Source organism: Mesoplodon densirostris, chromosome 16, assembly GCF_025265405.1.
Source record: "Mesoplodon densirostris isolate mMesDen1 chromosome 16, mMesDen1 primary haplotype, whole genome shotgun sequence".
Taxonomy (NCBI): Eukaryota; Metazoa; Chordata; class Mammalia; order Artiodactyla; family Ziphiidae; genus Mesoplodon; species Mesoplodon densirostris.
The window spans coordinates 22,743,836-22,761,942 of NC_082676.1; the positions used below are offsets into that span (position 1 = coordinate 22,743,836).

Sequence of the window (18,107 nt, forward strand, 5' to 3'; positions counted from 1 at the left end):
AGTATGAGAGCTACACAAGATTTCATTTTTCAAGCAGATATTTTCCACAGAACACTGTATTATCCCAAAATGCTAACTTCATAGAAAGAGCAACAAACCTGAAGGCACTCTCGTCCTTCTGAACCTAGAAAAGGAAGGAAAGGAACCACTTCCACTGATCACCTGCTCTGGCCATAACCTGTGTGGGGTGTTTATGATGCTCTTCCTTTTAATGAACATAAGGACCCGTGGTAGATACTATCATCCCCACTTAACAGAATAAGAAACTGATGCTTGGAGTTGGTAAGTAAGGTAATGAAGGTGACAAAGCTAATAAATGGCAATGTCTCCACAGCTAAGTCAGGTTCAACACATCTAACATAAGCTAGAAACATTCTATTTCTTCATCTGGACCTTCTGGCTCATGTACGGGCATCACCATGCACCTACTACCTAAATCAGAAACCTAGGACTCATTCTCGACTTTTCCCTCACCCTCCAAGCCTATCGAGTCTCTCAAGCCCGATCCCCACTCTCTGGCTTCCCTCCTTGCCTTATGTCAGGCCCCTGCCATTTCTCAGGGAGACTGTTAACACTCATCTCCTAACTGGTCTCAAGTCATGCAATCCATTCTGCACACTGCTTCAAGAGTGATCTTTACAAGGTGCAAAAGTGTAATAGGGGAGAACCTTTTGTATCCTATTAAAAGTTAATCACTAAAGGGATGCTGACTATAAGCTTAAATTATACATGATGACCCAACTCCAGGAATGACCTCCTAGGTAATGAGCATTAAGCTAAAATATCTTTATTTAGCTCACAGGAAACATCCTGACCAGGCCCACCTGTGAATAACTGCAGGGAGGAAGAAATTAACACAACCCCTCTGGAGGCTGATGGGAACCGGGAAGTGTCTGACTTTATTCCCACCCCTTTTACTATAAAAGGAGCCTGAATTCTAACTCAGGCAAGATGGATCTTTGGGGCACGAGCCCATCTTCTCGGTCTGCCGGCTTTCTGAACAAAGTCTTTATTCCTTGCCCCAACACCTCAGCTCTCGATTATTGGCCTGTCATGCGGCCAGCAGCACAAGCTTCATCTTGGTAACAAGTGTATCCACCTTTCTCTGCTATTAAAACCCTTGGGTGGTTCTTTATCCTTCTCAGAACAAGACTCAAAGTTTCTGATCTGGCATAAAATGCCCTCATGACTGGGACTTCCCTGGTGGCACAGTGGTTGAGAATCCGCCTGCCAATGCAGGGGACACGGGTTTGAGCCCTGGTTTGGGAAGATCCCACGTGACGCGGAACAACTAAGCCTGTGCGCCACAACTACTGAGCCTGCGCTCTAGAGCCCGTGAGCCACAACAACTGAGCCTGTACACAACTACTGAAGCCCGTGCGCCTAGAGCCCATGATCTGCAACAAGAGAAGCCACCGCAATGAGAAGCCCGTGCACCACAACGAAGAGCAGCCCCTGCTCACCGCGACTAGAGAAAGCCCGCGTGCAGCAATGAAGACCCAATGCAGCCAAAAATAAATAAATAAATAAATTTTTATATATATATGAAAAAAAATGCCCTCATGACTGACCCTCACTCTCTGCCAGCTTCCTCACCACAGCCCCACCTCCAACTCCAAAATCTTACCCTCCACCCCACCGCAGCTCCCCAGACATAACATGCTCTCACCATTTATGTTCCTGACCCTGCTACCCCCCACCCCGTGCGAGGAGCACCTTTCCCTTGTCCTTCTTGCCTGCCAAACCAGGTCCCATCTTCATCTCTGCTCAGATGTCACCTTTTCCAGAGAACCTTCCCTGACATTCATCCAGGACAGGCCAGGTGCCTTCCCTCCCGAGCACTCCCCCAAAGCACTTACCACACTGTACTAACTACCTCCCCCCCAGGGACTAGTTACTTGAGAGCAGAGACTTTGAGAAATTCCCACCACAGTGCCTGGCACAGAGTGGGCACATAAGAAAACCCATGCTATTCCTACTATATAAAGAAATAACATTTAATAGCTAGTTATAGCACTAAATACTTTGGTTGAGGTAACATAAAATTCAGCTATTCAAAATTAAATGGTAATAAAAACAGTTAAAAGTGGATGCTTCCCAGGAGTAGGCCAAGGTGGGCCACGGGATGGATGGTTGCTTTTCACTAATAGCTGTTCTGTATTATCTGGTATTTTACTGTATGCATGCGCTACTTCAACCAAAAAACTTTTGTTTTAAATGTTATGAATAACACTTAAATAAGAGTCTCAGACAAATGAGTTTCAACCAGAAGTCTGAAAGAATCCAAAGAGAAAAAGAAAAGAAACAAAATACTTCATACTGCACAAATTAGGGATCTGAAGAAAACAACCTATTCAAGGAATCCTTTCAGCAGAATGCGGGCAAGCTTAAGACGTGTGCTTTGTCGCCATCTGGTGCTTTAGCAATAGAACAACACCCAAGGCCCCAAACAATGATTATGGTCATTGTTACAAATTCTTGAGCACTTAAAATGTGTCAAGCACTGTTGATAAGTGCTGTATACGCATTTCTCATTTAATAAGGGGATCTATGCATTAGGTCCTCCTATTACCTTAAGTTTACAGACAAGAAAACTGGGGCATTAGAGAGGAAACTGACTTGTCCAAGGTCATTCAGCTCTTAATGGAGGAGCTGGAATTCAGACCCAAGCAGCCTGGCTCCAGAGTCTGAGCTATACAACCTGTCTCTCTCTCTCAAGGGACTATTAAAAATGACCTGTTCTTGAATAAAACCAGCATCATGCCTACTCGTTTGCACAGACAGATCTAGGTAAACAGTACCAAGGGTCTGTGCCTTCAAAGCTCAAAATGTCGACAGCTTAGTTTTAATAGCGGCAGAAATGAGGGACCTCACAAAACATACTCTGGACCCTCAGGAAGCCCACCCAGATCTGAGGCTTCAGCTGGCCGCTTGCAGGAGATCTGTAACTCCAACTCCTGCGGCCCTAGTTGCACACTCACCCTCGCAAGTGAAGGCTGAACATCACCTCCTAAACGTCCATCCCCTATCTGTTCCCCTCCAACTTTCTGTGCCCAACTATCTAAATATCCTCCTGAGTGAAGGACATCAGTGCTTTTCTCAGTCCATTCTTCCCTACAACTCCCCAGCCTGAATCAGCAACCAAGAAGACAGTAAATCTCTCTCTCGTCTGCCCTTTCCTCTCCAGCAGCAGCCCCCAACTCCCAACTCCTCTCAGCCTAGGCTTTGTAATCTCGCCAGACTCTGTGTCAGGCTACTGCGGCACACGCTGGCGACAGCCTCCATCCACACCAGGTCTTGGTAGCTGGGCCGGCTTTTTCCACGTGCTCTCTGACCACCCCTCTGCTCCAGCCAACTCACGGCCCCCAAAACACAACAAACACTTCTAAGCCTCTAGGCTTAGTACGGGCTGTTCTCTCCGTCAGGAAGCCCATCCATCTCGTCAGTTCAGCTTCTCCCTCTCGACTGGTAACTCCTAATGTATCAACAAAACTTAAGAGTGATTTGAAAGTAAAACTTACCTTGATCCTTCGCTCCCCTCCAGCTGCTACCTCCTCTCTCTTCCCACCAGTGACCTCCAAATTATGGAAGCCAAAGGACATTTTCCAATGCTCATGCCCTTAACACTGGATAGAACCTTCCTTGTTCTAAAACACTCCCTTTCCCTTCGCTTCCGGGATTCCCCTGCCCTCCCCTGGCTCTCTTCCTCCTTCTCAGCTGCTCCTCAAGTTTCATCCTCTTCTGCCTGACCATTTAACACTGGAGTTTTTCAACTCCTAGGCCCACTTCTCATCCATACCCTCCCTTCCTAGGCGATCTCAATCATGCCCATGGCTTCATCCAGAACCGCTATGCAGATAACTCTCAGATCTGTACCCCCAGCCCAGACTTCTCTCAAAGTCCACTTACATGATTCAAAGGCATTTTAAGCTCAACATCTTTAAGACCGAATTTATGATCTTTCCTGCACAAACCTAATTCTCTTCCTGTGTTTCTATCCTAAGGAATGGCCCAACCATCCATCCATGTGGCAAAAGTCAGAAGTCCAGGTGTTATCTTTTGTACCCCGCCAGCATTCAATCTTGTGCCATATTCCCCCGCGAAAGTCTGTCCTCCACAAGGCAGGAGAGAAACCTTTCCAAAATGAAAACTAGATCCTGATACTTGCTGCTTAAAATCAACTTCTCTTTAGAGAAAAAGCAAAATCTTCCCTCTGACTACCAAGGCACGGAGGCTTAGCCCCAGCCTTCCTCTCTAGCTTTCTCGCATTCTCTGTTCTTACACAGCCTCCTCGCAGTCTCTCAAATGTAATCTGCTCCCTAACTGCACAGGTCCTTTGCACATGCTATTTCCTCTGGCTAAAGTCCCTTCCCTCCCCATCTCCTGGTTAAATCCTACTTTCCCTTTAGAATTCAGATCCATCATACCTTCCTTCATTCAATAAACAGCTATTGAGTACTACCACCTGCCAGGTGCTCTCTAGGTACTGGAAATACACAACAAATAAAATCAACAAAGTTCCTGCCCCCAAGGAGTTGTAATTTAGGGGTATATAGAGTGAGATTTAAGTTCAGAGATTTCTTTAGAAGTGCCTTCCCTGACCAGGTCAAAGTCCCCTATTTCACACCTATAACACCATACATCTCACCTTCATAAAACTTACCATTGTTATAAATAGTCATGTATATATTTATTACACGACTAATGCTTGTCTCCACTGTTAGAGGATACATTCCAAAAGGCAGACGCTCTCTTTGTTGTTCAATACTGAATCCCCGGTGCCCAGCATCATGCTCAGCACACAGCAGAAACTCACTAGACATCTGATGAATGACTAAAGGAATCGTGTAGCAGCCAGCACAGATGGTAATTCCCCCTGTACAAGGTTGGAACTAAGAGTAAGTGTTCTCAGCAGACCGGGTGAGTGAGCAGCTCCCTCTTCTGCACTCCCCTGGCACTTTCCACGCACTACACGTTACAGGTGTCTCTGTACTCACACCTGGTCTCTCTGTTATGGTTCCTGTCTCTCACTAGATAATGAGCTCCTCTGCACTTAGCATAATACCTTGCACATAGCAGATGCTCCATAAAATGATTACTGCCGGAAGGAGTGCCTGCTTCTCTGCTCTTCCCAGTAACTGGCTGAGTGCCTGGCCCTCAACAAGCACTCAGTACTTGTTGAATGGATACAGATATACTTACCTTGCACTCACCATGTGCCAGATACACTTTACACTTATTATCACATTTAATTCTCACAATTCTATAAGGTAGATATTCTTATCCCCTTTCACAGATCAGGAAAGTGCCTGATTGACTGACAACCTGTGAACACTGTCTAATGTGTCCTGATTTCAGTCATTAGAATCTAATCTACCATCACAATTTTTGCATAGTATGTCTCCCATTTACTTAATATTTTCATTAAAACTAATACAAAATAACCCTCAATGTTCCTAAGTCTTATAAAAAGCTAAGCAATAATATCTATAGGGACTTCCCTGGTGGCACAGTGGTTAAGGATCTGCCTGTGGGGATTCTTTTTTTTTTTTTTTGCGGTACGTGGGCCTCTCACTGCTGTGGCCTCTCCCGTTGCGGAGCACAGGCTCCGGACGTGCAGGCTCAGCGGCCATGGCTCACGGGCCCAGCCGCTCTGCGGCATGTGGGATCTTCCCAGACCGGGGCACGAACCCGCATCCCCTGCATCGGCAGGCGGACTCTCAACCACTGCGCCACCAGGGAAGCCCTGCCTGTGGGGATTCTTAAGCCCACAAGGTAACATAGGTTTGATCCCTGGTCTGGGAAGATCCCACATGCCACGGAGCAACTAAGCCCGTGCACCACACCTACTGAGCCTGCACTCTAGAGTCCGAGAGCCACAACTGCTGGGCCCATGTGCCACAGCTGCTGAAGCCACGTGCCTGGAGCCCATGCTCCACAACAGCGGAGGCCGCCGCAGTGAGAGGCCAGCACACTGCAACGAAGAGTGGCCCCTGCTCACAGCAGCTAGAGAGGGCCCGCGTGCAGCAGCGAAGACCCAACACAGCCAAATAATAAATAAATAAAATGAATTTATTTTTTCTTAAAATCTATAAAATTGCCGTTCTCATGTGATTATGTTTTTAAAACATACATACACAGTACTTGATACCAAAATGAAAGATGTTCCGTCTTCGTAACACCTAAAACCAACTCTCATTCCACACTCCACCGTTCCCAGAGCTGCGCTCTACTCTCATATTCTTACTAAACCCCATTCCTCTCAGTTCTGCTGCTGAATCTCTTTCGACAAAATAACCAAAATCTCCCCTAACGATCTATCTGTGAGAACAACCAACTCAGTGCATCTAGAAGAACTGAGGGAGTTCTCTCTACTCAGCTGAAAGCAACAACAGCTGAGCAGGACACATCCCACTACATGGAAGTGACAGTGACAGAGACTCTCTCTCAATGGATTTCTTTAGTGCACACCTTTAATAAGGAAATTCACCAGCTCCAAAATGTCCATACAACTCCCTTCCTTCCACTGTTTACAATGTACACATCACACCATCACCACAGCACATTTCATAAGTGATTAAAATGAAGTACGTGATTAACCCATTTATTTTCCGATTAAGAGGCACATTTAGAAAGCTTTCATTTCTATTAAGCTAAAGTTACAATTCAGTTGTTCAACAAATAGTTGTGGAACATCCTCTTCATTAGGCATTAAGCAATGGGGATGACAGTAGGAGAAAAAATAAAATGTCCATCAACATACATTTACCGCTACTCCCATGTAACAGTACTCTTACATTTACCGCTACTACCATGTAATAGTAATACTAAGAGCTAATACTGATTACACCCATTACTACATGGCATCACCATGCCAACCAACCTACATCCATCACTTGTGAGCTGAGCGCTATAACTATCTCCATCTTGCGGATGAGAAAACAAAGATTCTGAAAGGTTCGGTAAGCTGCACAGGTTACTCAGTGGTGTAGTTGTGAAGTCAAGATCTTGAAGCCAACCAATGTGACTTTAGAGTCTGTATTATGAACAAAAAGCCCACAGCTAATCATGCAATTACCCCCAAATCACACTGTACTGCAGCTGTCTGGATGGCTTCAGCCTATGTCTTCAGCCCTGACCAACGTGCCCTCAAACCCATTACATCAGCAGAGAACACCTACAGGGGCATGAGTTCAACCTAAATCCATGTGCAGCTCTAAATCATGAGACAGATAAAAAGGCATCATATGAGGCTTCCCTGGTGGCACAGTGATTAAGAATCAGCCTGCCAATGCAGGGGACACGGGTTCGAGCCCTGGTCCAGGAAGATCCCACACACCGCAAAGCAACTAAGCCCGTGCACCACAACTACTGAGCCTCTGCTCTAGAGCCAGCGAGCCACAACTACTGAGCCCGAGTACCACAACTACTGAAGCCTGTGCGCCTAGAGCCCATGCTCCACAACAAGAGAAGCCACTGCAGTGAGAAGCCCACGCACCACACAAAGAGTAGCCCCCGCTCGCCGCAACTAGAGAAAGCCTGCGTGCAGCAATGAAGACCCAGTGCAGCCAAAAATTAATTAATTGATTGACTGATTAATTAATTTTAAAAAGTATCATTTCAGTTAGAGTGAGAGTGCCTCACTCTTCACTCCTCCAGGAGGCCCCTGGATGGAATCCTATGGTCCCACAGAATTTTGAAACAGACCAGCAGAAAACTCTCATCCTGCATTCAGACCCGCCAAAATTTAATATTAGCCTAATATTCCAATTTTATCTCCTACACCTTATGATACAAAACCTCTACTGGTCAAGACTGCTCCACCCCGTCTCCCAATTGTCTGTACTCTCTCTTTCCCAAGCCCTTTACAGACACTGTGGGCCTTCCATACAGTATCTGCACCAGCATCGTCTGAACTCACCTGAATAAATTATAAATAGAAGCAAAACTTTTAAAATTATAATTATAATATAATAATTATTAAATAATTATAATATAATATAATAATATAATTATAATTATAGCTACCATTCAAAGGGCCTTTCGTGGGCCAGTCACTTACTAGGCATAGTATGATTTCACTTTATCTTTACAATGATCCCATGAGGAAGGCATCACAACTCCCATTTTACAGAGAGATGGAGCCAGAATTAAAAACTTGGGCTAGCGACTCTGCTGCCTGTACTCTTTTCTCTTGAACAAAACTAATTTTATTAGGAGGTACATTGACCTGGAGGGTTTAAAACAACACGAGGGAAGTCTGTTTCATTAACAGTCACACACAGGAAGGAAATATTGGGCAGCAACAAGAGATAGCTGTCGGGAAGAAATCTGAATAAGCACAGCTCTCATATAGCAGGGATAGGGCCAGAGAGTAAATATTAGGCTTTTGGGGCCAGATAAGTCTCTTCAGTAATTACTCAACTCTACTGTTACAGTGCAAAAGCAGTCATAGCAATATGTGAGTGATGGGCATTGCTGTGTTCCAGTAAACTTTTATTTACAAAAACAGGCTTCAAGCTGGATTTGACCCTGGGGGCCATTATGCAGAGGATGGTTGGCAGACACTGGACAATTTTCTTAACATTTCTCAGCTTGCGTTTCCTCCTCTATTACAGGATAATATTTCTGACCATACAGAATGAAGACAACTCAAGATAACATATTCAGGGTACCTGGCACATATGAAACATTCAATAAATAATAACAGGGGCTTCCCTGGTGGCACAGTGGTTGAGAGTCCGCCTGCTGATACAGGGGACACGGGTTCATGCCCTGGTCAGAGAGGATCCCACATGCCACAGAGCGGCTAGGCCTGTGGGCCATGGCTGCTGGGCCTGTGCGTCTGGAGCCTGTGCTCTGCAACGGGAGGGGCCACAACAGTGAGAGGCCCGCGTACCACAAAAATAAATAAATAAATAATAACAATTACTGATTCTAGTCTCAGCCAGAGAATATTTAAGCCAAGGACATCAGAAACTCTCAAAGACTACTGGATTACATAGAAACAAACAAAACACACACACACAGAGACATTCTGGCCCACTGGCAAAAATGGGACATTCTGAGCATCAAAAACAATAACAATTGCAATGGATTGCAAGACATCAACAGGGACTACCAGTTCTGACCAGGACAGAAATAAACGTACTGACTTTACCAGCCTGTCATAAATAGCTATAAAACTGAACAAAACAGATGAAGCTGAGATGCTGGACAACAGACAGGACAAGGCCGCGACCCTTGAAAGAATGTGAACAGTATGACAATAGTACAAATGATGGGAGTTTAAAGAGAAATATACTGTTATAAATTCCCTTCCTTATTCGTGATGTGGCAAAATAATAATTCAAAGTGTACTGTGGGGCCTCCCTGGTGGCGCAAGTGGTTGAGAGTCCGCCTGCCGATGCAGGGGATACGGGTTCGTGCCCCGGTCTGGGAGGATCCCATATGCCGCGGAGCGGCTGGGCCCGTGAGCCATGGCCGCTGAGCCTGCGCGTCCGGAGCCTGCGCGTCCGGAGCCTGTGCTCCGCAACGGGGGAGGCCACAACAGTGAGAGGCCCGCATACCGCAAAAAAAAAAAAAAAGTGTACTGTGATAAGTTAAGATGCATATTACAATCTCTAGAGCAACCTCTAAAAAAATAAGTAAGCTAAAAAGCCAATGTAAGAGATAAACTGGAATACTAAAAAAAAAAAAAAAAAAATTCAATCTAACACATGAAAGGAGGAGGAAAAAAATGGATAAACAAATAGAAAACAAGGGCCTCCCTGGTGGCGCAGTGGTTAAGAGTCCGCCTGCCGATGCAGGGGATACGGGTTCGTGCCCCGGTCTGGGAGGATCCCATATGCCGCGGAGCGGCTGGGCCCGTGAGCCATGGCCGCTGGGCCTGCGCATCCGGAGCCTGTGCTCCGCAACGGGAGAGGCCACAACAGTGAGAGGCCCACATACCGCAAAAAGAAAAAAAAAAAAAAAAAAAAAAAATAGAAAACAAGATGGTAAACTTAAACCCAACAGTATAGTTACAAAAAAATATAAATGAACTAAATCCCCATTAAAAGACAGAGATTGCCGGAATGGATAAAAAACAAGTCCCTACTATACACTGTGTACAAGAGATAGATTAGTGTGACAATATCTGAATCCACTGATTCAACTTTATCATAACTAAAAATGAAACAATCAGATATTATGCATCCACTGATAGGAAGCACACAGCACTGCCTATGAACTATTTCTGCCAAGAAAACTGACCCTGATTATAATTAAGCCTCAAGAGCTAACTATCTGTTTATAGGAATTAAAGAGATAAGGAAATATGTTCAAAAACAGCATGAGGGGCTTCCCTGGTGGCACAGTGGTTGAGAGTCCACCTGCCAATGCAGGGGACGTGGGTTCGAGCCCTGGTCTGGGAGGATCCCACATGCCGTGGAGCGACTGGGCCCGTGAGCCACAATTACTGAGCCTGCGCGCCTGGAGCCTATGCTCCGCAGAGGGAGAGGCCGCGACGGTGAGAGGCCCGCGTACCGCGATGAGGCGTGGCCCCCTCTTGCCGTGGCTGGGGAAGGCCCTCACGCAGAAACGAGGACCCAACACAGCCACAAATAAATTAAAAAAAAAAAAAAAAAAAAAAAAAAAAAAAAAAAAACAGCATGAGGATGCAATCAATCAAAAGCAGAATGTGGAAAATTCTCCAGGACAAGTGAGCTGGCTTGTTCCATAAATAAAAGATGGGGGCAGGGATTGTTATAGATGAAAAGGGTCTTGAGAAACATCAACAAATGCAATGTGTGGACCTTGCTTAGACCCTGATTCAAACCAACATTTTTTGTTAGCTCAAGATGACTAAACACAGACTGGGAATTAAATGACATTAAAGAATTATTATTAATCTTGCTAGGTGAAATAAAAGGACTGTCATGTTAAAAAAAGTATAGATATAAGTCAAATATGTCTGGTATTTGCTATAAAACACACCAGCAAAAAAATAAAATAAATAAGCAGAGGGAGAGTAAATGTAATAAAAATGGCAAAATGTGAACACTTGTTCCAACTGGCAAATGGTATGAGAAGAACTCATTATATGTTCCCACCACTTTTGTGAATGTTTGCAAACTTCCATAATAAAAGACTGAAACAAAAAGAGCTGTTCTTTTAACTCGAACTAGACTGTAAGTTCTCTGAAGGAAGTGATTTTGACTGGTTGATCCACCACTGCATGCCCAGGGCCTAGCCCAGGGCAGTAAACAACCTAGCAATAGTAGTTCATATAAAACCGTCAACCCAGTGGGTCAGGTACTCACCACCCTCCTCACAAGAAGAACCAATGATCTTGAAGGAAGCAAAGGGCAGGAGCTCTGAGAGCCAGGGAGGATCTCAGGACAGGTCTGAGGCAAAGGGACTAAGCGGCTAATTAGACAAGTTACTGCTCACTAAAATGCACTGTCCTCTGCAGAAGATAACATTTCCCTAACCTGTTGAACCCAGACATGGCCAAGGGACTTGCTTTAGGCAAAGAAATGAGAAAGATAAAAGAAGTGGCAAGTATCTCTTCTGAGCAGAAGTTTTAAAAGCCATGCTTTCATTTGTACACAGTCCAGAAAGAGACTCCTCCATCAGGCTAAATCCCTTTTTTTTTACCTTTGCGGGGGGGCGGTGCCCACACCCTGTGGCATGGAATCTTAGTTCTCTGACCAGGGATCAAACCCGAGCCCCCTGTATTGGGAGTGTGGAGTCTTAACCACTGGACCGCTAGGGAAGTCCCCAGGCTAAATCTTAGACTGAAGAAACATGGAGCAAAGCCCCAGCTGACCCTTGATGGCCATATAGTAAGAGCAAAAAATAAACTTTAGTCATAAGCCATTCAGATTTGGGGTCATTTCTACACTAATACAAGAAAGGAGAGGCAGGGCTTCCCTGGTGGCGCGGTGGTTGAGAGTCCGCCTGCCGATGCAGGTTACACGGGTTCGTGCCCCGGTCCGGGAAGATCCCACATGCCGCGGAGCGGCTAGGCCCGTGAGCCGTGGCCGCTGAGCCTGCGCGTCTGGAGCCTGTGCCCCGCAACGGGAGAGGCCACAACAGTGAGAGGCCTGCGTTCCGCCAAAAAAAAAAAAAGAAGAGGCAGAATTCTAAAGATGCCATCTTTCGATATCCATCTACTGAATATTTATTTAAACTAATAGAGAACTGCCATGAAGGGATTTTGCAGGTGTAATTAAAGCCCCAAATCAGCTGACCTTAAAATTTAGAGATTATCCAGGTAGGCCTGACCCAAGCAGGTAAGTCCTTTAACAGCAGAGTTTTCTCCGACTGGGAGCAGGAGGTCAGAGAGGCTTGAAGAGCAAGAAGGACTCGACATGCCATTACTGACTTAAATAGAGAGGGGGAAGATGAGAAGAAATTCGGTGCCTTGAGGAGCAGAGAGCAGTCCTTGGCTTCACAGCCAGCAAGAAAACGGGGACCTGAGACCTACAACCACAAGGAAGTGGATTCTGCCAACCACCTCAAGGAGCTTGAAGTAGATTCTTGCCCAGAGCCTCCAGGTAAGAGCCCACCCAGCCTGGCCAACACCTTCATTTCGACCCATGAGACACTAAGTAGAGAGCCTGGCCAAGTCTGCCTGGACTTCTGACCTACGGAACTATCCGGTCATAAATGAATGTTGTTTTAAATCACTAAGTTTATAGTAATTTGTTACACAACCTTAGAAAACTAATACACAAGGTTTACGTGAGAAACCTGGCGCTAATTCCTCACCCTAGCTGTCTGTGCTGCTGTTATGAATAAAATGTAAATTCACAATTTAAGACTGTTCCTAAATCCAAGAAAGGTTTCAGTTATGATGCATTTTCCTCCTCAAAGGTCCAAAAACTATATCGAAATGCCTGATGCTGTGACTGTCAGTGCTCAATAACGGTGAATGCTCCCCATCTTGAACTCCTTTATTATTCATTAGGGACACATATAGGACACTTAACAAGTATAGTCTCACTGTAAACGTTTCGGTAAAAGCTACAGTAAAAGTTTCTAAAGAATCTATGACTTGCTCTCCTTTATATTCTACTAAAACACCTGGCATGGTCCTAATATATATTAGGCATTCAAAAAACAAACAAAAAAAAGGATCTGTCAGATTGATATAAGTATTTATTATATTGGGTCAGCCTTGGTTATCCTCAAATGAGCAAGAGTTAGTTTTCAAGTACACAAAAGGAACCCAGTGAAGGGATGAGGCCACCAAGACAAAAGTGGTCTTTACCTTTACATCTGGCACCTGGGCACCAAGGCTGCTGAGTCCCACGATGGAGTAGAAAGCAGATTCCAAACTTGTGAAAGGGCGATCCAGCGAGGCTTTCAGTCTCTCCACGTCATGCCTAGTGAGGTAGTGAGTGGGCGTCAGAGCATGGGCGCTGGCTATGATTGTCAGGGCCAACAGCAAGACAGTGCTTGAACCTTGGGGGGAAACGACTATTAAATAAATACACTCCACACTATTCCAAAGTTCTATACAAAGTTCCAATGATGAGGCACACCAAGGTCTGGGAACCAAATTATGTGAGGAAGGGTGAGGGAACTGGGAGGTTCAACCTGGTGACACGCCTTGGGGAAGTGGTGGGCACAGTCTTCAACTCTGAACGACAGTCCTCCTAGCAGCTTCTGTGCCTCTAAAGCAAGGGACTCATGCCATTCCCGTCTCAAGTACATCTGTAACTCGTATGCCTCGTAGGACAAACCCAATCCTGAATCCTCCCCGTGGCCTTGCCCGTCCCAACCAGATCTCCTACCCCACTCTTTCATCTGTTGCTCTCTGCTTTCCTCTCTGTTCCTCTAAGTAGTCGTGTTCTTTCCCACCCAGCTCTTTTGCATGCCTTCTCCTGCTTAATTTTGACTTTCAGATTTCGAGTCTCTCTTCCTTAAGAAGCCTCCCAACAGCCCTCCTTTGGATGAGGTCCCAGGACTATAAAGTAGCAAAGAACGAGGTTTCTGGGGCCAGGTTTAAATCCTAGCTCTGTCACTTCTTAGCAAGATGGCCATGGCAGTTACAATGTGACTAGCTGTGCTTCAGTTTTCTCAAGTGTAACGTGGGATAATAACAGTATCTACCTCAGGGTTGTTAGGATTACATGCGTTAATACAGAAAATGTTAGTGACTGGCACATATATAGGTAAGTGCTATATAAATGTTAGCTACTCCTTCTATTACATTATTGTTGTTGTTGTTCCTATATCCGCTCACAGCAACCTGCACTTCTATGTAGAATTTTTCACAACTAAAATTAGTAGTGTAATGTCTGATTCCTCTGCTAAACTGTAAGCTTCATGAGGATAGAGACCGTTGCTTTTATTCATCCCAGTAATTCCAGGTCTTGCACATTGCTTGGCACATAGCAGTACTGAATTAATATTTGCTGAATAAATGGAAAGAAAAATCAATCCTCATGCATTATGCCCCAGGGGACAGAGAGAAATCATAGGAGTGGAACATTTCTACTTTTCATTTGGAAAACAACACTTTCAAATGGGCAGCTTCATGAACAGTCGGCCTTCCAAGTAACAGTAATCACAAGGTTAACATTAGTGATTAATTCTCCTTTGCCTATAGCGTCAAATTTGGTTTGAACTAGAACCCCTTAAAAAAGGTATTTTACAAATAAGAAAACTGAGGACCAGAACAGCTTGGAGATAGCCAATCTTGGACTCAAACCCAGATCTATGGAGTTCGCACTCCACTATTTTTTAGAGAATGTTGTAGAAGGGATGCCTACACTAGGGGCATGAGTCTTAGTGCTATTTAAGCCCTCGTGTGTGTTAAATAACCTGAAGAATGCAAAAGCTCTTGAAAAAAACTAGAAAGAGATCTATAATGTGGATCATCATTCATCAAATATTTATTAAATACTTACTATGTACCAAGCACTATTTTTGGTATTAAAAATACAACAGGAAACAGAACAAAAACCCCTAATCTCATGGAGTTTACATTCCAGTTGGAAAAGACATTACACAAAATAATTATGAAACATTATTTATCATATTAGATGCTGTAAAGTGCTATGGAGAAAAATAAAGCACAGAAGGAATATCGGGAAGAGCTGTAATTTAAAGTATGGTAGCCTGTGAAGCCCTAAGAAATAAAGGTATTGTGTGTAAACCTGAAGGAAAAGGAGCAAGTCATAAAGATATTTGGAGGGAAACTATCCCCAAAAAAGCAAGGGCAAATACCCTGAATCAGGAGTGCAGATGGTGTTTTTTGCATTAGCAAAGAGAACAATATGGCTGGAGAGGATTAAGCAAGGGGTGAGAAGTAGGGACAAGGTAACAGACAGCAGAGGCCAAATCCAGAGGGCATTATAGGGACTTTGGCTTTTATAAAGTGAGATGGGAGCCACGGGAAAATCTTGAGCAGAGGAGTGACTCGACTTACATTTTAACAGAAACTTTGTGTTGAGAATAAACAATACTGTGTTGAGATTATAGAGAAGTAAGAATAGAAGACTACTGCCATAACCCAGGAAAAAAAGATGGTGGTGGTCTAAGCCAGGGTGACAGCAATGGAGGTACTGAGAAGTGGTTGAAGTCTGGCTAGAACTCAAAGTTAAAGCCAGAACTGATAATGGGTCGAAAGATGTAAAAGAGGAATCAAGATACTTATGCTGGGCTTCCCTGGTGGCGCAGTGGTTGAGAGTCCGCCTGCCGATGCAGGGTACACGGGTTCGTGCCCCGGTCCGGGAAGATCCCACATGCCGCGGAGCGGCTGGGCCCGTGAGCCATGGCCGCTGAGCCTGCGCATCCGGAGCCTGTGCTCCGCAACGGAAGAGGCCACAACAGTGAGAGGCCCGCGTACCACAAAAAAAAAAAAAAAAAAAAAAAGATACTTATGCTGAATCCCCAGTGCCTTGAATATATATGCACGCACTCAATACCTTAATATCTAGTGAGTAACTATGACTAGCTTTTGCCAGCTCGACTGTAAGTTCCCCTAACACAGCATCTGTGCCAGAATCCTGATATTCCCACCTCATATTAATCATAACAACTGCGGGGTCTAAAATTTGAGCACTTAACATGTGTACGGTATGCCCACACTATGCTAAGTAGTTTGCATCCATTTAGTCATTAAATCCTCACAACATCCAAGTGAGTGCGGTTTACAGACCATGAAATTGAGTCTCAGAAATAGTTACCTGCCCTAAGACACATAACTAGCTGAGAACCAAACTGCAGGAACTCTATTATCCTCAACCTCTCAAATAATGGAGCAGTGAGCTCACTGACTTATTCATTTTTACCTGGGGCAAGTTACTTCCCTTCTCTGATATTCCGTCTGTCAAATGGAAATAATAACAGTACACATTTCCCAAGTTGTTGTGAGACTACATGAGGTTCCATCCTGCACAGCGCCCACTCAATACCTAGCAATATAGTTAAGCTTACTGAGTGCTTACTTAGTGCCGCACTGTTCCACGCTACGCAAGGAGATTATCTGATTTAACATTCACCGTAATTCATGAGGTAGATAACTTGACTAACCTATTTTACAGATGAGAAACTGAGGGGCAGAGAAGTTAAGTAACTTGCACAGGGTCACATTAACGAATACGTGGCAGACTGCAAGTTTGTACCGGAGACGCTAATTTCAGGACTCATGCTCTAAGCTCCCAAAGAGAGGTGACTGACTGTCTTGCCCCTTTCATTAAAAAGGAAACCATGGTCCAAAAACAGGACGATTTGGTCAAAAGCTCACTCTTACGCCTCCTGGCCCGAAAGCCCGCGCAAGTCAAATGAATGAGTTAAGCCAGCCCGAGCGTTATCCGCGGCCGCGGTCCCTGGCTGGGCCTCGGGGGGACCCGCAGCTCCTCACCGCACCCGTACCCAACCCCTCCTCCGCGGCAGTCCCACCCGCTGGCCAGCCCCTCGTCAGACCCTCGACCCCAAGAGCCCGAGCCCGAGCCCATGCCCATGCCCATGCCCGGCAGGGAAAGGGGATCCCGCTTAGCCGGCTCCTGCGTGGCGAGCACTAGTCTCCTGCGGGCGAGGGCCCACTCGCCAAGGCCTGCGGGCCGCGGGACCCCGTTGTCGAGCCATGCGCAACGCCTCACCCGGCGGCGCCATTCCTCCTAGCAGGTCCCACCAGGGCCCGAGACACAGGCGGACTTCCGCTCGGGAAAGTGGCTCCAAGAGTGCGCCGGAGGGGACGCCAGGGATTCGCGGCAGACCCCGCGTGCTAGGATGGGCTCTAGGCACAGGTGAGTTCCCGCCGTCCCGTTGGGCGGGGTCGTTCCCAGCAGCTGCGGCCGGAATTCCAGTCCTCGCGCGCAGAGTGCGTTGCACTCCTCGCGTACAGGCCCGCTTCCCCCCGGCGCCCTGGCCCACTTGGAACCGACCGCCTCGCAACCGTCCCATTCCGGGCGCTGCCGGCACGCGGTTGGACGAGGCCTTTGGGGGTGGGCCTCATACGCGTCCTCCTGTGATTGGCCGATTGCACTGTCACTCAGTCGTCTCTCTGCAGCCCGGCCGATTTTAAAGGAATAGGAAGGGTCCGGTGGGGAAGGGCCAGCAATGTTCGAGGGGTTTTGGGTTTTGTTAGAAAATTAAAAATTATGGCAACTTTCTCCAAAGATTGTTTCGGTTCTTAATAACTGACTTACGAGTGATTTTTTAACTGATTTGCACAGCATTTGTATGAGAAGAATATTAGCCCAATTTTACAGACGAAGTAACAGGCTCAAAAAAGGAAGTGACTTATCTAAGAACTCAATAATAGCTAACTCCGATTATTGGGAGTTTACGGGATAGCCCGACAGTGTACTGAGCACTCCACGTACACTATTTTATTTACTCCTCATCACCATTCTGTGAAATATGCACTATTTGTATTCCCATTTTATAGAGAAGGAAACTAAAATATTTGAACCCGGGCAGTCTGACTCCATAATCTGTGCTTTTAACTATTATGAACATATAAAGTATTCACTATGCGATAACTCTTACTATAATTAGTGTCCCGGAAATTATTATCCTAAATAAGGGAGAGTCAGTTCTTTCTATGTCTGGTACTGTGCTGTTGGGTATGGTATACTAGCCATTAAATATGTGGATATTTTAAT

General features: G+C 45.5%; 1 protein-coding gene across 2 annotated transcripts in view; it reads right to left on the minus strand.

Annotated features, from left to right (window-relative positions):
• Positions 1 to 17,398, minus strand: part of RPN2 (ribophorin II) — a 55,237-nt gene extending 37,839 nt beyond the window's left edge. For both annotated transcript variants that reach the window (XM_060120114.1, XM_060120113.1), the window contains exons 1-2: positions 17,100 to 17,398; positions 13,259 to 13,452 (exon numbers count right to left, since the gene is read on the minus strand). In XM_060120114.1, the coding sequence (XP_059976097.1) occupies positions 13,259 to 13,452; positions 17,100 to 17,112 (207 nt within the window). In that variant the 5' untranslated portion in view covers positions 17,113 to 17,398. The remainder of the gene's footprint in view (positions 1 to 13,258; positions 13,453 to 17,099) is intronic.
• Positions 17,399 to 18,107: the final 709 nt, after the last annotated feature.